This window comes from Macaca thibetana, chromosome 6 (assembly GCF_024542745.1).
Source record: "Macaca thibetana thibetana isolate TM-01 chromosome 6, ASM2454274v1, whole genome shotgun sequence".
NCBI lineage: Eukaryota > Metazoa > Chordata > Mammalia > Primates > Cercopithecidae > Macaca > Macaca thibetana.
Genome location: NC_065583.1, coordinates 99,795,823 through 99,818,753, shown reverse-complemented (window position 1 = coordinate 99,818,753; position 22,931 = coordinate 99,795,823). Strand labels below are relative to the sequence as shown.

General features: G+C 40.6%; 1 protein-coding gene and 1 long non-coding RNA gene across 4 annotated transcripts in view; both read right to left on the bottom strand.

The window, feature by feature from the left end:
• Positions 1 to 10,015, bottom strand: part of LOC126957633 (uncharacterized) — a 32,314-nt gene extending 22,299 nt beyond the window's left edge. The window contains exon 1 of the long non-coding RNA XR_007726836.1: positions 989 to 10,015. This is a non-coding gene — a long non-coding RNA (uncharacterized LOC126957633). The remainder of the gene's footprint in view (positions 1 to 988) is intronic.
• Positions 1 to 11,272, bottom strand: part of SSBP2 (single stranded DNA binding protein 2) — a 334,150-nt gene extending 322,878 nt beyond the window's left edge. For all 3 annotated transcript variants that reach the window (XM_050795692.1, XM_050795693.1, XM_050795695.1), the window contains exon 1: positions 10,999 to 11,272. In XM_050795692.1, coding sequence (XP_050651649.1) covers positions 10,999 to 11,060 — 62 coding nt within the window. In that variant the 5' untranslated portion in view covers positions 11,061 to 11,272. The remainder of the gene's footprint in view (positions 1 to 10,998) is intronic.
• Positions 11,273 to 22,931: the final 11,659 nt, after the last annotated feature.

The window sequence follows — 22,931 nt, the reverse complement described above, 5'->3', positions numbered from 1 at the left end:
CACACATACACATATGTGTGTATATGTATGTGTAATGTATCTGATAGCAAGAAAATCACTCAAGTTTTTCCATTACAATAGTGCTAAGTGAAGGAATAACAGTATCAGTCACTAAGTTTAATCCAGGGTTAAAAAAAAAAAGTACTGAAACACCTTAATAGCTTCCCAGGATAGCTACCGCTTAAATATACTGATAATGTATAATCATCAAATAATTTTAATCCAATTATAAATGACAAATAGCATATAACGATGTGAAAAAAATAAAACAAAGAAATTATTTCTATTTTTTCTAATAGCCAGTATTACAGAAATGACTAGGTAACAGTACCAATATGATTGTACTACTGCTCCTGTATCACATGGAGTTTCCCAGGTGCCCTTGTCCAAAAACAAAACAAAAAAGTCCAACAGGCCATATGCTGCTTGGAAGAGACAACAAAAGAGACTCATAATTATAGGATCCTTTTTTCCTAGATATCACATATTCCTGACTCCAAAGTTTAAAGTAACTTATGCCGGATTACTCTGCCTCTAGTTACAGAATGAGAAACAGCTCTATCTGAAATTATAACCTGAGGTCCTAATTGGCATCTTCCTCTCTGGTGAGCACCTACATCCATGTTGTTAAATCTCAGATACCAGCCAAAGAATCTGTAGCTATCTGTGGGGCACTTCTGGTACCTATAATTCTATCCCCCTTTCTAGCAGATATAAAATGCTTCTAATCTTCCCTTAACTTCTTAACCTCTATTGCCTCCCACCCCAACTAAAAATGGTGAATATGTACATTCCCCTCCCATCATACCTTTTAATGCCTTCGTGTTGCTGTACATGCTTCTCTCTCTGGCTAAAATACCCTTTACTTGCCCCATCTTCCAAGTTGACTAATGCTAGCCTCTCAATAAACATCCTCTTAGAAATATTTCCTGACAGTCTCACAGCCGTAGGCTAGATTCAATGCCTTTTTTCAGGAATCCCATAGCACCTTCAGGCCACCTCCCACAACTTCCATTACAATTTCTCCCCCATGTTAAGCGATGAAATATACTGAGTCAACATAGTTAAAATGGGCAGTGCAGTCAGAAACCTGAGTTTGAATCCAGACTATACAATTTACTCTGTGGCCCTGGACAAAATACACAACCTCTGAGACTCAGTTTCTCCATATGTAAAATGGGGATTATATCTACTTTACGAAGTTGCTATAGGGATTAAGCTATCAAAAGCAGCCAGCCACAAAAAGACAAATACTGTATGATCCCACTTATATGAGATACCTTGACTAGTCAAATTCTTGGAGACAGAAAATAGAATGGTAGTTGTCAAGGGCACAGAGAAGGCGAGAGTGGGGAGTGATTGTTTAATGGGTGCAGAGTTTCAGTCCGGAAACATGAAAAAGTTCTAGAGATGGAGAATGGCAATGGCTGTACCGTAATGTGAATGCACTTAATGCCACCGAACTGTACACCTAAAAATCGTTAAAATGGTAAATTTTAGGTTACATATATTTTACCACATTAAAAAAGAAAAAGAACATTCTCTCAACAATTCATACTGAAAGACTTTTCCTCCCTTGTTAGAGAGAGGTATAAAAGCAAAAAAAACCTTACCTTTCCCTACCCCTAATCCAGCACTCCAAATTGAAGCTAAATGGCAAAGGAATAAAAAAGAGTTCACTGATAAAAATTAGTCTGTCTTAACAAATTCAAAACCCAAAACTATCCTAAGTCCCGTACCTAGTGACTTAAGTAACAAAAGCATAAGGATTTCAAACAAAAATCAGCATTTAGTCATGATGTGGCACTTCTGGAGGTAAATAATTTTACAGATTGTGTTTAACACACTATAACAATATTTTTTCTTTAATGAAAGTACTGACAAACTTTTAATTATCATCTAATCTATGATTCTCTGTTGAATCAAATCCACACTTAAACCTTCTTAAATATATATGAATCTCTCATCATAAGAGAGGCAGCTGTAGCATAAAGAAAGGAATACTGACCTTGGAACCAAAAAACTCTAAATATGGCTCAGGTCTGCTACATATTATCCGTATGACTCTAGCTGCATAAGTCAATCTCCATTTATAAATATTACTAGTCAATGGAAATACCACCTAGCTCATACGATTATAGTGTGACTTAAGTAAAACAAAGTACTATACATTAAAATATTTTGAAAATTATAAAGTACAATTTCATTTATATTAAATTTAACATGAAAATGAAAAAAATTCTGTCAAAAATTCACATTAAAAATATACACACATTTCATCATAATATAATCTTCCATAGTCCTGAAATTCACAGAAAGAATACTAAATGCCCATATTATAGAAAAATGTTTTTTAGAAATTACATTAATTTTTACACCAAATACTAGGCGTATTGGGGAGAAAATGAGCTAGATATGGTGATAGACTATTGTAACACATTTCCAATTCATTACATCCTTAACTCATTTATTCCACAAATACATAATCACAAACCTTGCAACCACTGTGCTAAGCAGTGGGGATATGATGGTAAAGAAGACACCATGGTCCTTGCCCTCCTGGAGTTTCCAATCTAACTGGAAGATGAGGCATTAAACATCACACAAATGGCCAGGCTTGGTGGCTCACGCCTGTAATCCTAGCACTTTGGCAGGCCGAAGCAGGTGGATTATCTGAGGTCAGAAGTTCTAGCCCAGCCTGGCCAACATGGTGAAACTCCCTCTCTACTAAAAATACAAAAATTAGCCAAGTGTGGTGGTGCATGCCTATAATCCCAGCTACTAGGGAGGCTGAGGTAGGAGAATCGTTGAACCCAGGGGGTGGGTGGAAGTTGCAGTGAGCCAGGATTGCGCCACTTCACTCCAGCCTGGGCAAAAGAGCAAAACTCTGCCTCAAAAAAATAATAATAATACAAATAATTCGTTATTTATAATAAATGTAAAAAAGAAATAAGAAAGAGTCTGCTATGAGGGTATCCAATCTAATCTAGAAGGTTTAGGAAAAATAATGCCAATTGTACCAACCTCTGTTAACCCAGTAGGCTGTAAGTGTTCAATAAATCTTAGTCATTTCTATCATCATCATTATAAAAGCCCCACTGTCCTTTAGAACAAGTTTATACTTAGGGTTTGAAAGATAAAAGACATCAACCCTATTATCTAGGAAGATCAGATAAACTGAACCCAACACCCAATTCCTCCATTTTCAAAACAAAACCAGGGAAGTATAGCTTCTTCATCCCAATTTTCACTCACATTTAACATATCCTTGAGCAATTATGTTGATGCTGAGAAGTTTCCTCAATAGTTTAGACACGCCTGATACACTGTAACCTGGTCTTTCTATGGCTGGTTCTTTCAAAATTACTCAGTTCTCCGCTTAAATGTCCTCTCCTCCAAGAACCTTCCCCTGAGTACCCAATCTAACATAGCCTCCCAATCCTTCTCTACGCTACATCACACTATTTTATTATAGTATATATGACTATTTGAAGTTGCCTAGTACATTTATTTGCTTATTATTATATATTTCTCCTTCAAACTTGAAAGTCTCACGAAAGCAGGGATTCATTTTATTCTCCCTATAGCCTCAAAATACATCTTCCTTGCTAAAGATCCCAAGTTTTGTTTAGGTAGTTCACGTGAGCCAATTATGGTAATCCCATTACATCTAGCATAATTTGTTTAGGGGAAGAAATTTTGTAGTTCTCTCTAATAATGGATAAGAAGATGTCTCCTAAGCAACTTCAATAAAAAGTTTTCCTCCCTGATTGATGAGACACAAAGAAAGAAAAACCCTGTCCTTCCTCCTGCCTTTACACTTGAGTGTGCAAGGGAGTGATGCTGGGAACCTGAGGCAGCCTGCTACATTCTTGAGAGGAAGACCATGAGGATGGCAGAGAACCCGATCCTGAACCCTGATGTTCTTGACTCAATGAATCAACTCTTACACTACCACTTCCAGACATCCTGTTATGTGAGATTTACTTTTAAACCTGATTAAGCTGTTTTCTGTCTCCTGTTTTGATACGTGAAGCCAAAAGCCTAATAAACTCAAGCCTCTATTTCTTCTACAACATTAAGAGAAAACAGTACCTACAACCTACTGGATTTGAGGGGATTAAACGAGATAATGCAGACAAGTGCCAAACAAACAAGATACTCAAATGATAGCACTGCTGTTAATGTTACTATTAAGCAATAATTTTCTATGATAAAACTCCACAAACTCTTTATATACTATTTAGGACTTTGTTATTTTACAGAAAATACTCACTTTAATCCTACTTAAAATGAGATCATTTTTAATAGAATATTTACTTAGATTTCTTCCATTAATAAAGCAGCTCTTGGTTTTTTCTTATCTAAAATAAATAAAAGGAGAATCAGGCAAATATCAGATCACTAAAATAAATCATATTAATTTCAGGTAAGAGCCTTTTTCTGGCATCAATTCCTCTCCACCTTACATGGACAGAGCCACATATATTTTCATCTATTATTCTTGCCTTTACAAATATTTCATCAGTATTTTAATATGCTGTAGATTCAAAACTAATTAAAAATTAAAGCTATATTTGTAATTACAACCATACTCTTTAACACCTACAATTACAAAAATACTTAAAACTAGAAAAAAAAACAAAAGTCTATATTTTAGCCTCTACAATTTTTTTTCTGTGCTGAACTACTTGTTTGACATTATAGCCATGAAGCAAAATTAACAGAAAAGATCAAAAATAGGAGATTGCCAGGTCATTCGTTTATGCTCACTCTAGCTGAACTGTGATTTAAAATGTTAACAATGGCTCATTATTGTCTGAAAGCTGTTTAGGGTCATACATGAAATGTAATTAACATTCTTAAAGGAAAAGATGAGAGTAGTTTTGTCATTTCTAAAGAAGTGACACCGAATGAAGTTTGTCTTTAAAAAATGAACAAAACAATAAATATTAATTACTCCACTACATTGAGACTGCCCAGGCTGATTTGAGTTCAGATGAATTTTTGGTCCTATAATTATTAGAAAAACATTAATACTTCCACTTTTCAAAAATTCCTAACTATTAACCTACATGACAAAAATTACCGTTTACCAATTATGACCAATCAGAAATGTTAAAGTTATCTGGAAAAACTCTATTCTTCCCTGGGTAGTCCATATTTCCACGTGTTTTTTAATGTTCTCACACAAGGAATAAAATACAGTTTGTAAAAGAGCCTCTGCTATTTCTCTACTGAAAACAGGCAAGGCATTAATCTTGGTGGACCACCCTTCAGATCACCTTTTGTAGTATGTATAGGGTTTTAATCTAATAGTAAGTAACTCTCACAGTCCAAGTTATGCTAGGTTATACACTCATGTTAACAAAACCTTGCATGAATACGTTACATTTGTAAAATACACATAAAGTTTGATAACATTTAAAATCAGAATATTACTTATATTCCAAATGCTTCAGATATTAACAAATGAATCTTATTCTATTGCTCCAATGCTATTTTAAGTCCACCCTTTCAGAAACAGTAAGTTCTTAATAATATTAATATTTTAGCATACGTTTACAGAGGCTCACGTCACTAGCATGCAAATATATAATCTGTAATTCCCATATCAATGGCAAAGCAATAACATACACACAACAATAGAGAATAACCTCATGTGTTCCAAAATAATTTTGAATTCCTATTTTTAAATTACATATTCCCAGTAGTTCCATGTCTTTCAAACTCAGTACTTTTGTCCTAATCCTATGTCCCAGGATTAATGCAATGGTTGCGATTTCTATGGAAGAAAGAAGATTCTAAATTTGAATTGTTTTTTCCCCAAATTTTTCTTTTAACTCTCAACTACTGAGGTGAAATATTAATAAACATTAATAAACTGCAACCTGGGTATTCCAGCCCCTGCCCCACACAGTATGCTCTAATTTTAAAACAAAATAATTCTAGTAGTGATTAAAGATGAAAGGCATATTTGGTCTATTACTGCAGAACAACTAAAATGTAGTGATTCTGTCTGCATCCCAAATTGGTTTTATGTGGCAAACTGGCTTTGAAAGTATGAAACTAAAAACTTTCAACTTTTTTCTTTCACAGCTCTGAAAAAAAATTACAATATTACTACTACTACTAAGAATCACAATTAATCTCTGGATAAACAATACTAAAACTTAACTGAACATCTTACACAGATTCTTTCTTTAGATACCTTCCTTAAAAATAGGGGTTTTTTTTGATACTTCTAAAATAACAGAGAAAGATCAATCAAAAGCTAATATGACATTTCGGATACAAGTTAAACAACTTGTATTTTGGGGGAACATCCTGGAGACTGAAAGGGGGAGGGGCAATTTAATATTTTATACAAAATTTCATTTCCATAAGATACTCCTTCATTAGTTTTGGAAATCCTGAATTGAGCCAGTTGCTGTCAAATAAGTTTCTGAAAAGATCTCTATTACTTTTCTCGCCTTATTCCTTCAGAAAGGAAGAAAGGTTTGTCATTTTTCTTTGCCGTGGGTACCTTAATGATGGGGGAATGCTTTAATTACTTTAATGGTAGAAGGGGAGAACAAGGTGATGCTGGCAGATATTAATCCCTATAAACTCATTTATATGAAGTGGCATTTAAATGTTCATTACACTATAACTACTTTGAAATAAGCATATGGTATTTGCTTCTTCGTATATTCAAGTAAGATTGAAAATTTAAAAGCTGAAGTTACTTTTCAGAGCTCAAGATTAGATAGTTTGATTCTTGTAGTTACTGGCTAGTTTACTAAATAAAAGTCGACGCATACTATGTGTATCTTCTATGTCCAACTTTGCTTTCTAGCAGATTCATCTTTCTGTGCTATTACATAAAGAATCAAATTAGTTTAATAAAAAAAATTAGTATCACTACTCATCTATTTGCAGGTGCCAGTTACTCTTTCTGCAGTGTGGCATATTGGGTGGCTTTAAGTTTAGCAACATTTCATATAGGAATTATTCACAACTATTATGTTTAACTTTAAAACAAGTAATCAAACCAAATTCCAGGGGGGGAGAATCTGAAGAAACAAGTTTTCTTCATTATGTTAGGCTTCCAATTTTCACTCCTAAAATTTCTGTGCCTTCTCCCACACCATACACATATCTGCAAAGCATCAGGGTGCACCAGTGGTTAAGATTGCATATTTGATCAAATCTTTAAAGTCTGTTACATCTGATTATGTAATGCCGTTCCCTAAATCTGTAGCATCCTACCCTAGTTCAGGAAGACAATCTGGTACACTGAAAAATGTATCTTTCAGCTTCAACCACAGGTTCTAAAGTTAGAGAAATCTGTGTTAGAAACCCAGCTTTCCTATTTTCTAGCATGGTATCCCTCGGTGAGTTCTTTAACCATTTAGGGCCTTCGTTTTCATATTTCTTTAATGGAGAAAAAATAAAAGCACCCGTCCTGTAGATTTGTTGGGAGAATTAGAAAAAAATATATACATAAAACACTGAACATAGTGACTGGCACACAGGATGGCATATATATAATAGTTATTTTTGTTGTGTTGTTGTTTAGGGGTATTTCTGAAATACAACTAAGCTAGAGAATGTGAAACTCAAACTTACAAGTCTTTATTTTGGAGGTCACTGAAAAAATTCCTTTGAGTCTAACATCTTCAATAACAATTATTGATGCTTTTGATATTAGAAGGCACCTTAATGTTCAAGATACCTCAGATAAGAAATTAGATCATCTCCTACCTTCAAGAAACTTATATTTTAGGGAAAGTTAGACATTAACAGCCAACCATAGTTATTTAATTACAACTGCGATTAGTGTTATAAAGCCTGCTAAAGGAAGAAATGACCTAACAAGAGCAGAATTACAATTTCTACATCCCACCTCCCTCCAACGGTTTTCAATCACTCCCTCTATAATTAAGACTTGATCTGCTTTTCTTAAAATGACAGAGTAAGTAACTCATCTTACCCTGGTCATTTTTATGTTCAGAACTGTATACTGAAATTATAGGAATTATGTCAAACCAAGAATTCACTTCAAGTATTTCATATAGTGACTTCCTAATGAAAGACAAAACAAAGATCTAATACAGGTAAGCACTTGTCAACTATTCACTGTGAACTCATGTCAGAAAACACATTGCTTGATAGATTATAAAACCAATGTGCTTATTTCCTAAGCATGCCATTATTTATAATAATGACTCCTTTTGCAGAATGTTTTTGTTAAAATGCGTATTTGTTACGGAAAAAAATTATTTCTGTGATTTTCAAGATAAGAACAGTTCTAATTTGCTTACTAAAGGTGAATTCTTCACCTTTTAAAATCTGTTACCTTAAAAATTAAGAACAAAAATCTGGTGACATCCATTTTAATGACTTCAAGATTCCTACCTTCAGATGTTAGTACACTGTTGCAGAATAGTGCCATTAAAGTTCAAGTAAACATAAAGAGAAAAACCAAGAGATTAGATCAACTCTCCCACCAAAATGAAATTAAGTTTATTCTATAAGACAGAACCTACATCGATGTTTGTCTTAGATTCAAACAACATTCACCTAGAAATTAATGCAACGACAATTAACCCAGAACAGTCATTGTCAATTCTCCAAAAGCGGCCTCTTCACCTATATTTAGTTCATAAGGCAAACCAGTCAAGAATTCCTGCTGCCAACTGAAATGAATGGAAGAAACATATTTAAATCAAATAGCACCATCTAGCAGAACCCTCATCTGCTCACAAGAGTAGATCTTACTTGGTGTTCAGTTTGGTAGATTTGACAGCAAAGTGGCAATTACTTGTTTTCCTGATGGGAAATCACAGAATCAGAGTTAGAAAGGACCACAGTCATACAAGTTCCAACTTCCTTGTTATTATCTGAGAAACTAAAAAAACTAAAACTAAAAAAAAAATAATAAACAGTCATCAGGATACTGAGTGGGATTCAGCTAAAGTTCACCCCTTCCTGGGAGTTCACCTAAAATCTAAAATTACTTTTGATTCTCAAATTCAGTCACCCCCAAAATAAGATTATGCCTCAATACATTTCCATTCCTTCACTCTGACTAATGTGAAATTCAAATATTCTGTAATCATTAAAACATCCTCCTTCAGATGTTTTTATCAGGCACATTATAACAAAATGATTAATGCACACAAATGAGACAGCATTTCAAAACTTCAATTCTAGTTAACTGCCGTTTCTTAACCAGGCTGTAACTGTATGTCTTTTATACATTCCTTGTCACAGCAACAAAATCCTGAATGCAGCTCAGAAAATCTCTTGGAAAAAAAACAAACCAGCCTCTCTAATTTTTTGTTTTGTTTTGCTTTGCTACATCAAGGCCTGATACCTCTAAATCCTATGGGAATTGAGTGTGTTGCTGCCAACACAAAGATTAGGAAATGCTCCCATCCCCAGGGCACACGAAACTTTCAGGGGGAGACTGACTGCCTAAAGCAAGGAGGGAAACTCAGTCGCCTGCGCATTCGGTTTTTATTTACGCAGCTATTTCTGTGCGCAAGGTAACCAAAGTACCTTTCAGAGATGCTCTCAGACTTTTTCTCTGGTCTGAACCCCCTCAGAAAGACGGGTGCGTTCAATGACAAGGATAACCCTGACCCTCAGAGTTTAAGTGCTTACTGGGAATCACTGATCTGTTGCACAGTTTTAAAAAATTAAAAAAATAAAAAGGAGGGGGGTTCTTCCTCAGTGGTCACAGTCACTATTCGTTCTCATTTTTAGTAACAACCAAATCACCGTTACAAGTGCACAAGAATAGCAGCAAACCGCTCGCTTTGCAGTGTGCCGTGACAGTGGTATCCCGGGCCGGGAGGGGCTCTGTTCTCGCCAGCCGCCTCTTGGGCTCCCACCGAAGTTAACACCTGTATCTCCCCACAACTGTAACCAAGCGGCTCCTTCCCACCTGAACGCTTCTCTCCTCCCACAAACCCCTTTTCGGACCACTGCCCCTCCCCGCCGCAGCTGCCCTCCTCGGGCGCCCCCGGCGGCTCCCACAACTCCCCTCCGCGCGCCCCCGACCACCGCCCCGCCGGGCCCGCCCCTCCCACCGCTCGGGGGCTGCCAGCCTCACAAAAAGTTCGCCAGCCGCCGCCGCGGAGTTGGGTCCGCTGCGAGAGGCAGAAACGCCAGCCTCCTCCAGCGGATCCGGCTCCTCGTCAGCACACTTTAGCTCCCCGGGAATTCGTCCCTCTCCGACTCCCAAACTTCTGCGGCGTCTCCGGCGCCCACCCGCCCCCGCCCCCGCCCCCGCCCCCGCCCCCGCCCCGCGCCGCGCGAGGGACTGCGGGCGCCGAGTCAGTAGCTGCCCAGGAAAGCCCGGACGCCCACCCAGCCCACGCCCTCCGCGCCCCGCGCGCGTCTCCGCGCCCCGCGGGGCCCCGCTCGGCCGCTCCACGCCCGGCTTCCGCCCGCCGCGCGCCCGGCACCGCCGCCCTCGCCTCGCCCCGCGCTCGCGGCCCTGAGCCCCAGCGCCCAGGCCCCCGCCGCCGCGCTCCCCGCGCGGCCCTCCCCGACCCCGGCCCCGACCCTGGCCGGCCCGCCAAACACCCACATTCCCACCGCACGCCTTCCTACACGCAGCTGCCCCTCCCGCCACCCCCGGCGGCTCCCCGGGTCCCCGGAGCCCCGGACCCCAGCTCTAAAGTTACTTTGGAAGGTGAACCCGCGGGTTATTTCCCTCAATCACCCAAACAAGTTTCCATCCTCGCCACCAGCACCACCGCCGCCCCTCAACACACCCGCTCCCTCCCGCCGACAGCCCCCTGCGGCCGCCCGCCCCGCGCCCGCACCTCCAGGGAAAGCGCCGCTCCCCGCACCACACGCCCCCATCGCGGCACCCCTCCCCCTGCCAGCCCACCCCCGGCGCTCCCCGGGCGGAGAGTGTCTGTGTCTCCCAGAGTGTGCGAGTGCGTGCGTGAGTGTGCGCGCGTGTGAAGGCGGAGGTGGGTGAGAAGCGGAGACACTTACTTCTCCCGGGCCTGGCTGTCGGACGGGACGGCGCTGCTGTTACTCTTGCCTTTGCCGTACATGCTTGTGCCGAGAGCAGCTCCCACTGTCACGCACCTGTCAACCCATCACAGCCTCCCCGGGAACAGCCCCGTCCCCATGGCGACCCACGCAGCCACCCCCACTATTGGCCGCCCCACGCCAAAGCTCCGCCCCCTTCGCCCAGGCAACGCGCGAGACTGACAGGCCTCCCCCTCCCTCCGGCCTTCCGAAGCGCGCGGTGGCGGCTACAGCCTCAGCGGCAGTCTCCTCCCTCCTTCCCTCCCTCCCCGGCTCCCTCCCTCCCTCCTTCCCTCTCTGCTCTCCTCCCTCCACCCGCTCTCCTTCCCCCTCCCCCCTCCGAACCCGGGCGCAAGGGGGGAATTAGAAACTGCTCTAGAAGGATTTTAAACAACTGGCTGTTCTCTCTGCCGCCACCCCTCCCCCCGCGCCGCCCGCGCTCGGCTCCTCACTGGAGAGAAGGCGCCGGGAGGAGGAGAAACTGCGGCCTGGAGTCTCCGGCCGGAGCCGGCGGAGCTGGAGCCGTGGCGGCCCCAGACTTCGGGGCGCCCGCCGAGTCTACAGACAGAGCCACGGCCCCAGCCGCCCTGGGGCCCCGATCAGCCCCTCTCCCGCTTCTCTCCTATGCGTGACCCCGCGCCGGTACCCACGATTGATTTCTGCCGTCCTCAGCCCTACCCCCTGGGTTGTCGCCCCCGCCTTGTTCCCAGAGGGCCGGCTGGCGAGGGACACCCGCGCTATTCCCTCGACCTTCTGACTGAGCGGCCGGTAGCGACTCGCCTTCTCTCCTGGGGAAGGACTGCACCTCCGGCCCTCGGCGCCGCTGCGGTGGCGGCGCCCGGGGCCGCACCCTACGCCTCAGGGGAGCACCCGGCCTGGGGTCGGCCTCCTCTGTAAGAGGTGAGCGGACCTCCCGAGGAGGCCCGGTGACTCCTGCGGCCGCAGCGGCCCCTGCCCTATCCCCTCCTTGCACGGAGCCCCGCGGCGCCCTAGACACCCCGCCAGATCTGCCGCAGAAGAGGGCCCCAGGCTTCCCCACCCGGCCTGGTTTAACAGTTTGGGTCGGTGATGGCTATTCATCCTGACCCCTGGAGTGGAAAAGGCCAGAAAAGGTCTTGAAAGACTTCCCTGTCCTTGCCCGTTAGAATAGGCCCCAGGGCGCCCCAAGGTGTACAAAGCTGTGCCAGGGCTGAAAGGCTGCCCGAGAATGTTTCTGTATCCAAATCCCTAATCCCATTTCAGTAAACGCGCAAAAGTTTCAGAAACACACACAACCTGGTTCCCAGTAGAACTCTGCATCCTTTATGTTGTTGAAATGTTTGTAAAATCAGACGGGTGCAAATGGGGTTAGAAAGAAGATGGGCTTCACACGGGGAAGAAGGGGACAGATGGGGGTGGGACAGGGCGACATCTGGAAAGGATGAAAAGACAAGAAGTAGCTATGGGAGGAGAGGGAAATAGGATTCGCGTGGAGGAAAGTACAGTTCTATTCCACACACATACAGCTTTAAGCATTTAGTAGTAGGATCATAAAATGCATATGGAGATATAGAGATAGATGGAAAGGAAAGAAATGGGTGTGAGCATTGACAGAAGTGATAGGAATAAAACATCAACACAAGATTAAGGAAGGGCAGTTAGCAAAAATGAGAGGTCGAGAATCAAAAATGGGGTTGGCAACCAAACATAAAGACGGGAAAATGAAGAGGACGTAGTTTCTACACTGGTGTTAAGGAAAAGGAAAAAAACATGGGGAAAGGGAGGTATAAAAAGATGAGAAGACTAGAAGATACAGGATTAAATGAAGAAGCCATAGAATGTGATAGCAAAAGATTAAAAGTAGTAGAGGACAAACATTATCGTTAAAAAAAAAAAGATATAAAAAGCACTTTTATTAAAAGGACAAAAATTAAGCCAATGAAAGAAATGAGGAGGGGAAGTGGGGGAAAAAATACATTGGCTTAAGTAGATTAATTTCCAAGAGATGTATTTTGCCATTTCTAACTTAAGAATTCTCCTCTCTGTTTCTAATGACCTAGAGTGATTGGGTGGTTGGGATATGGCATTCATACTCTCCTTTTTGTTTCTAGTGACCTGCAATGATTGGGTGATTGAAACGAAGCTGAGCCAGTCAGCCTCTCTTAATGAACTTTTTCTCAAAATGCTCAAATGTGTATAAGGTTGCCACAGTTTACAGACTCAACTTTAAGGTTAGCATTGTGTAATTTGTTGTTCAATTATCTACTTCCATTGGCTTTAATCCAGAAAATTTTTAGTATCTCAAGGCTCCGTCACTCATAGAATACTCCCTATAAAGGTGCTGCTCAGAGAATGCTGTCAGTTCTCAGAGAGCTCTGGCAGCTTCTCAGACACCCTCCTGCCTGCCCCTAGAAAAACGAACTAAGGGTGGGTTTTGTCCTAGTATCCAAAAACAAAGTAGATACTATCCTTGCACTGGTGTTGGGACTCTCTTAACTATGGTTCTCAATCATGGCACATTAGAATTGCCTTTATTTTCATTGTTGTTGGTTTTTGTTTGTTTGTTTATATACTAACTGGATCAGAAACCTTGGGGATGGACCCAGGTACCTGCATTTTTTTTTGTAAGCTCCAAGTGGTTCTTGCGTATAACCAGGGCTGCCTGCCTTTGCTCTTCAGTATCCATTTAAAGACAGTCAGTGGGTACCATAAGAGTTTAGTACAAGACTCTTAGACTGGGCTGTGCATTAACAAATGACCCTACTCAAGTAAGGCATTAAGATGTCTTTACAGTGTACTTTACTTTCTGCCACCAAGCCAACAAACTTGTTTATAGGATGAAAATGTGTGCCCATATGTGTTCTCATAGTGCAAGACCACGAATAGCCATGGTTTAATTTGCTATTTCCTATAGAGAAAGGAAAATGAAGAAAGAGAACAGGAGAAACTGTTTGCTGTCTACTGCTGTAATTTATTCATTTGATTGGTTTTTACTCAGATTTGTTACATTTAGAAGTCCTATGGGTAATGGCATATTTTCTGATGTTTAAAAAATAAATAAATTATAGATCTGCACAGTGGGGTATGCAATTGAGAACAATTTGGTTTTAGTCTCTGGAAAGAATGAAATGCTAAAAGGTCTTAGTTCAGAACTTGCCAAGTTAATGTCAGAGTTAGCTTTATAAGAATGTTCTCATCTGACAAATATACAAAGTGAAAACATGACTTTTATATGTGTATGTATCCTGTATATAGTAACCTTGAAGCTTAAGCAATCAAATCAATTATCATTAAAACAGCTCAGCAGCTACGTGAACCGTCTCTGTTTTATTTTCCTCTAAATGTTTACACATGTAAATAAAATGCTTCTTTGCCCTTGTTCAAATTATTTTGAGTACAAAGAGTGTTCTTTGCATCAGCAACTGTATCTCCTGGGACCAATATTGTAATTAATGAGATTTGAAACACATATTCAGAGCCAAATTTGAGATCCCAGACACAGAATTGAAGATCCTTTGTTTTGTTTTCATTTTTTAAAAAGGGGGGAAAGGTTGGAGATTTAAAGCTTCCTAGTGTAGAGAATCACCATGTATTTTTAGGGAGTTTTTTCTTAACCCACATATGAGATTAATTTGGGGAGCCTGGATTTGGGATAGGGGAACCCTGACCAGCAATGTCACCAGAATGGAACATTTGGATTTGAGGTTGATTTTTTAAAAAAACTTTATTCTTTCAGATCTAGAACATCACTATAACTCAATCATTAGGTCTCCCTCATCCCTACCCCCATTTCATTTGGAACGTATGCACAATTTTCTCTTTCTGGAACCTACATGTAATTCTTGGAAGTCTTTATCACTTTAAAACAGGCAGTTCATTATGCCACCCTGCTCAGGCTCTAGATTGACTATACATTTCTTTGTTCCTAAATTTTTTTTCAATAGAACATTAAGGTTAATAATGTCTACATTCTTACAGTGCACAGGACCTCAGAAAAGATTTATATACAACAAAGTGTTATATACAACAAAGAGACCACCTCTTTATGTTTAAATGTTAGCTAATCATGAATTTAATTATGTGCATCATATAGAACATTTAGCTTATAAACTTAAAAAAGAAAATCACTTAGAAATAAAAATATTTAGAAAAATAAAGTATTTAAACATTAAAATAAATTTTCTTGTTTTAGAGTAATATTCTCCAAAAATAAAACTGTTCTATTATTTATTTGTTTCATAAAACTAATCAGTTTATACAAATAACTTAGTTGCATTCATACCACTTTTCATTTCAAATCATTTAACAGGTATTAGTTCATTATTACTCAATACATCTCAGTTAATTAGATTTCCCTAACCAGCTTTTTAAACTGGGTAAACTGAGTTCTAGATATATTCGTTAGCATTAACTGATCCAAAAAGAAAACAGAACTAGTTCCAGAAGAAGAACTCCATGTTCCTGGCTGGCAGTCCTTTTCCCAGACCACGAAGCCACACCTCTTTCTCTCAGAAGTGACTATTCCACCAAGGAATGTGAGCAAGCTCTGAGATGTTTGTCATTCAGACTACCTTGTGAAACTTCACTCCCAGGCAGAACACACCAGCATGCTCAGATTCACAAAATGCTCAAATGCCGTGTACCAAAGTAATGAAATGAATAGTCATTGCAACTATACTACTGTGCAATTTAGTCACTTACACCAGAATAATAAATGAAATTGGGCCTCAAATTAACATTTTTTGACACACTATTATTGGTTTAACATCAGTTAATCTGAGGCAATGACTGTTTCCTTAACCTATTGCCCTGGCTTTTTAAAATCCCAATTTACATATTCATAAACACTTACCAATGTGTTAGGAGCCATGGGGTGCAGATCTACCAGTTCCAAGGAGTTCCAGCCCTAGAGTGTCTAGTCTTTTTTAGCACTACCAAGAATGTAAAGTTTAGTGACTTGGAATAAAATAAAATTATCCTGATACAAAGAATTATACATAAGCTGAAGATGAAAAATGAAAAACCAGGGCTACCATGTATGGCAATTTCATATACTGTAGCGTTTTGCAAAACAAATTCCAAGTGTTGTCGTGTTCACTGGCTGGATTTTTGTCATTAAATGTTGAGAGTTATGTAATAGGAAGTGTGCCAAAGAGTGTTCTTTATTCAAAAGTATTACTATTTTTTTAGTGCATTCCTAAATCTTCACAATGGTTTTTCACCTAGTAAGGTTATGCCAATATGATATCTTTGCACTCTCGGAGCTAACAAAAGCCCCAGTCTCAAGAGGGAGGCTATGCAACATTCCACACAGTGTCTTTTCCTTCAGTTAGAAATGGAAACAGAGAAAAAAAACACCTACTACATTTGCTTTTCATAATTTTCCAACATAATCAGATCCTCTTAACCAAGTATGGCAGGAAAGGAAGGCGACGACACCTTATACTACTATTGCATTTTGTTTGCCTTTAGATAGTTTTAAAACAAGTGGTTAAAAATATATTATGCCAAGTAAAATCTGTTTAAGACAAGGGTTGAGTATTGCCATTGCCAATCATAAGCTATAAGGTACAAACAATCTTACCATGGTCATATACACTTGTCAAACATATAGAGGACAGTTTAAATTTTGGGGGTGAGGGCTGGTTCCTCAACAAGTCTTTGAAACCAACTGGGCTATGTCCAGTACAGTAGTTTTTAAAGATTTATTTGTATTCTGTGGTGGCAATTGCCACCTGCCAGCACCATCATATACCATTAGGTGATACATGTACAGTCAGATTCCTCATCAGAAAATTAATTTTACAGTGTCATTGTCTTCAAATGCTTTTCAAACACTTCAGGTTTTTTCTTTGCACCTAAATTCTTCAGGCAGAGAGCAGAAGGATCCACCTGCTATATGGTGCTGAGGTATTGACAGTAACAAGGCAAATTCCCACCAGCCTTGCCCAACTTCTAAGACCCATGTTGTCTGTGGTTTTGGAGGCCCACTTAAAGGAAGATAAGAAAGAATATATTTCTGTCCAATGGTCAGTCTTCTACTATTCTGTGCTTACCTCCTGTACTGTTCTCCCTGTAACTCTCATGAGATTTTCAGTTCTTTGAGGAGAACCTTAAACAATGTCTACAACTCTATGGATCCGACCTGAAGCTAAAGTTGCTGCAGCTCTCTGGGTTAAAGATAGTTTTTGCCAAAGATACTGACCTTTGGAATATTCCTCTGTGGTACTATTACTGACCCTGAGGTGCCCAGAAATTAGAGACTCGGGGACACTATATCCATTTATCCTGGCTTTTCAGCCTAGTCTGGTTTCTAGAAGGGAGATAGCAAAGAGCACACTGTGGGAACGGATGTGGGTAGTCTGGGGAGTAGTGTGGCCGGGGCAGGCCAAAGTCTGGGCACACTCTCCTACCACTCTGAAAGAGTTGTCCCTACACCCCAACTTTCCAGTACTGCTTCCTTTGTTCTTGCCTTGGCTTTTGTGTCCTTTTAGAAGATGCCAGTTCTGTTTTATAGTTTGGGTTTTATCTTTATTCTAAAGAAGCATGATCACTTGTTATACAAGGAGACACATCCATGCCCCCAGAAATTTTCTGAAGACATAAGGAGCTTACCAAAGGGTAATGAGCAAGTGAGGCACAGTACTACATCTTATCACCTTATCTCCCAGTTCATATATGTTACTATATATATTTCATATCATATATATGTGTTTCATATGTATGTAAGATATGTAATGGATATATATAATCTTTCATATATATGTAAGATCTATAATATCTTATATGTGTATATAATGGAAGGAAGAGGAAATTTAGTGGGAATATATGAAATTAGCCAGGCTCATGGCTCACACCTGTAATCCCAGCACTTTGGGCAGCCCTAGGCAGGGAGATTGCTGGAACCCAGGAGTTCTAGAACAGCCTGGGCAATGCAGAGAGACCTTGTCTGTACAACAAATTTAAAAACTAGCTGGGCATGGTGGCACACGCCTGTAGTCCTAGCTACTCTGAGTTTGAAGCTGCAGTGTGCTATGATTACACCAGTGCACTCCAGCCTGGGCAACAGAGTAAGACCCCATTGAGAGAGAAAGCGGGGTGAGAGAGAGAGGCAGAAAGAGGCAGAAGGAAGAGAGGGAGGGAGAGAGGAAACAAAGATGAATGAAATCACTATTTTTGTAAGTCAAAGGTAGTGACTCCTGGCAACATTATATGGTTCAACCATGCAATAATTTCAGTTCTTGCAACCCATGCTACAGACTTCTTATGTGTTAACACGAACTAACATGTATTAAGCTCATGCAATGTGCCTGGCACTGAGTGTTTTACCTACAGTGTCTCAGTGCTTTTAACAACCTTTTGAGGCCAGGCACAGTGGCTCACACCTGTAATCCCAACACTCTGGAAGGTCGAGAATCACTTGAGCGCAGGAGTTACAGAACAGCCTGGGAAACATAGCAAAAGCCCATCTCTACAAAAAAAATGAAAAATAAAAAATTAGTTGGGCATAGTGGTGTGGACCTGTAGCCCTAGCTACCCAGGAGGCTGAGGTGGGAGGATCACCTGAGCCCGGCAGGTCAAGGCTCAAGTGAGCCATGATTGTGCCACTGCATTCCAGCCTGGGCAACAGAGTGAGACCCTGTCTCAAAACAAAATAAAAACAAACAAACAAACAACAACAACCAAAAAAACCACAATCCTGTGAGGTAGTTATCATTTGCACATTTTTTTCTGGTTCACACAGCCAGTAAATAACCAGATTGAGATTCACATGCAGCCTCCCTAGCTCATCAAGCCTTTCAGGAATCTGATACACAAATTCTTCCAACCACCCTTACACCTTAAAGTTTACTCCTTCATGTACTATGATTCTAGAAGGACAAGCTTTTCTGTGAATTCAGGTTGGGTTAAATACAGTTGGGCCATTCAAATAGGGCTTATGGATATTCATTTCAGCATAGTCGGCCCCTAAACCTCCTGATTAGGCGGAATCAGAAACACCAAGCCATATCCTGCTTTATTGGAGACTCATCTTTCCTCAAGTCCATCGTTTCCTCCCATTTTCACCACTATAAAGTGAATATTTTCGCTCCCTATAGGATTAAATGGGGAAGAGAAATGATTTGGTGTGTATCCATTTCTCCTTCGATATTTAAAAGACATGTTTTCCGGCCGGGTACAGTGGGGCTCATGCCTGTAATCCCAGCACTTTGGGAAGCCAAGGTGGACGGATCATGAAGTCAGGAGATCAAGACCATCCTGGCCAGCATGGTGAAATCCCGGCCTAAAAGTACAAAAATTAGCCAAGCATGGTGGCGGGTGTCTGTAATACCAGCTACTCGGGAGGCTGAGGCAGGAGAATCGCTTGAACCCGGGAAGCGGAGCTTGCAATGAGCCGAGATCTCACCATCTCACCATCGCACTCCAGCCTGGTGACAGAGTGAGACTCTGTCTCAAAAATAAAAAAAAGAAAGAAAAAAAAAGAAAAAGAAAAAAATGTGTTTTCCTTACTCCTACTAAATTGATCAGTTCATGTCTGCTTTCCAATCTTAGCTATATTCATTCTTCTTCAAGTCGATCACATTTCCCAGTTCCATGTGGTTGTGTGATCTGTGGTATACAAAACCTGAAAACAAAGAACCTTGTTTTAATTCACATTCTGCGTAGGAAAAGGGAAACTTGGGCAGTACCATCCATTTACCGGATCACTGCAAATAAGAACCCTACCTTTGGAAATGGTCAAAAATGGGTCCCCTGCATCTAAATCAGCAGGTTGCAATTCCCTTTGGGTTTTTTGTTGTGTTGTTTTGTTTTCTGTGTGGTTTTCGTTTCCTCATGGATTATTGTAGTTCACTGTTACTTTTTCTTCTTGCCTTGTTTTTCTGGCTTCACTTCCTCCTTTTATTGTTATAGCTGTCTTTTTCCTCTCATCACATTTCCTGTTGCCTTTCCAGTTCGGTGGGGCCCCATCAAATCACTCACTGCCTGGCTCCAGAGTCGTCTTGGTCTTAGGGGAAGAGCAATCTTATGCCAAATAGTTCCACTCCCTGGGACATCAGAAGAAGGATCCCAGAGACTCAGTATCCCAAAGTTTTCCTTTATTGATTTCATACTAGAATGAAATCCAAGTATGCCTAATTAGGACAAGAAAATATTCATCCTCTTGGCTTCCTAGCCCCAGACGGTTCTGAACTCTGACAGCACCAACATCCATCAAATCAAACAATGAAATCAACTTTGGTTACTTAGCATAATAGAAATAAACTTGTAATATTCTATTAGTGAAGGATCAATGTCTCCTGTCTTGAAAATAAACATCAGAGCTTGGCCTCAACATTTATATAGCAGCAGGAGACCATTATTTTGTGGCAACATTCGATTACATTGACATCAAGACAGATTTATTAAATTAATAAATAGTACATGATTTTCAGCCCTTCATTTCCAACCCTCACCAACCACCACTACCCTCCCCAAGGTGATCTTCTGAAAGTCTTTTTTTTTTTTTTTTTTTTTTTTTTTTTGAGACAGAGTCTCGCTCTGTCCCCCAGGCTGGAATGCAGTGGCACGATCTTGGCTCACTGCAAGCTTTCCTGGGTTCACGCCATTCTCCTGCCCCAGCCTCCTGAGTAGCTGGGACTACAGGCGTTCGCCACTGCGCCCGGCTAATTTTTTGTATTTTTTGTAGAGACGGGGTTTCACTGTGGTCTCGAACTCCTGACCTTGTGATCCGCCCACCTCGGCCTCCCAGAGTGCTGGGATTACAGGCGTGAGCCACCGCGCCCGGCCTCTGAAACTCTATCCATTTTGTTGACTTTTTATTATTTATAATCTCTATTTCTTTTTTGTTATTTGTCAGTTTATATCCAAAAATATTTTAAATACCCATTTTTAGATAGAAAATTTAAATTGGTTATTAAGAACAACGTTAACAATAAGGAGTTTCATCAAATTGTTAATTGTTAAAATGTTTCACTGGCTTGGTATTTGAAGAGGTATTATTTCAGATGTGCTCTTCTGAGTCCTAAATGTGGCTAATGGCAAAGCTCATAGTTCCTGCTGCCTCTTTTTCTAACTTCCAGCCTCAGGGCCTTTGCCCTGGCTATTGCCTCTGTCTGGAATGCTCTTCCCTCTGCTCTTTGCATGGCTGATTTTTTTTCTCCTTAGTCAAGTCTTCTGGAAGGTCAATCCCACAGAGATATTTTCTCTGAGAGTCCTTTCTAGAGTGCTTAGTGCCTCATCCTCAGTCACTCCTCATCCTGTCATTTCGTTTTATTTTCTTTGTAGTTACATGCCACTATCTGAAATGTTCGTGGTCTGAATTACTCATTAGCTCGCATACTTCACAGAGGCAGCCGTCTTATTGTTCTTCTTCTCTGGGGTACTAGAGTCCCAAAACCCAGAATTGTACCAGGTACACAGTGGCTCTCAATAAACAAACATTCATTGACTGAATGAATAAATGGATTACTCTAAAAATATCACACAAAATTGACCTGAGACCTTATCTCTCTTAGATATTTGCAGCATGCAATCTTTCCAGCCTTCTACCCTACCCCCACCATCTGGGGGCTCCTTGTATTCTTAGAAACAACAGTGATTGAACAGAAAGTGTCAGCACACATTTAGATTTTAGGCTTCTGCTCTTACTCCAATTTATTGTTCCAGCATCTAAACCAATTTAGCAGTGTTTTGGTGAGCAAGACATGAAAGAGAGAAATATTTCCTCTCTTTTCTATCATCGCAGATCTAACTTGCTTGAAGTTCCACGTGGCTTAATGTTGCTGACAATAAGGAAACAAGTAGCACACAGTCAGCAGATTAAGTTTTCAGTAATAAGCTTTCATCATGTCACTCTCCTGCTCAAAAACCTCAATGCCTCCCCACTGCTTATAGGATAACTTCCTCTCTCCTCAGATTTGTATCCAGTATGATCCATCAGCACCTACAGCTTTTGGGAGATTATAGTTACTTAGGCATGTCTGTCTTCCCTACTAGAGTATGTACTCCTTGAAAACACTCTATTCATTCAAAGGTATTTCCAGCTTACCTACATGTTGAGTTTGATATGGGGAAAATACATTGTTGAGGAAGACATGTCACTGCTTTCAAGCCCCAAAATTACCAATTCAGTTTGTGCCTTGCTTTTGGGAGCTGCTTGCTAACGTTTCTAGAATTAAATTTTAGTCCCACTTGCTGAAGTCTGATAACCAGATTTGAATGCCCTGTTCCACCAATTATCAGCTGTATGATCTTAGGCAAGTCATTTAACCTCAGTTTCATGAACTACAAAGTGAGATGATGTTGCTACATATTAGTGTTGTCATGAGGATTAAATGAGAAAATGCACATACTGGGTTTAGCACTGAGCTTAGCACATCATAAGTGCTTAGTAAATATGAATGTTTTCTTCTCAGTAGAGCTTGTCTATAACCTATAGGGTCTGTAACCACACAAACACATACCTGATGCATACAACTCTCTTTACCTTGAATGGCTTTCCCTGTTGCTCTCTGACTCTAGCTCCTTTGTTAGCCATTCTCTGCACTTACAATTTGTATCAGATGAGATCCGGTGTGTTCAGGATGGTATGGTCATAGACACAATCTGTATCATACAGACAGGCTGCCTTTTACTAGAACTAAACTTTTCCTGTGTCTTTTTGTCCCAAGACATAAAAACAGGGATATAAGAGCAGAGATAATGCTGTGATTTTCCAGCAGTGCCCAAGATAGTCTTGTACTCATAGAATGTACCCGCTAACTCATTTTTGAGTGTAGTGAATAGTATATGTAACACCAAATTCAACAGACTTTTTATGGGTAGCAGTTAGTCATTGTAATGATATCCTTTTGAGTTTCACAGATTTAAGGGTGAAAACTGGAATTTTGATGTCATCTAGTAACATCTGCAAA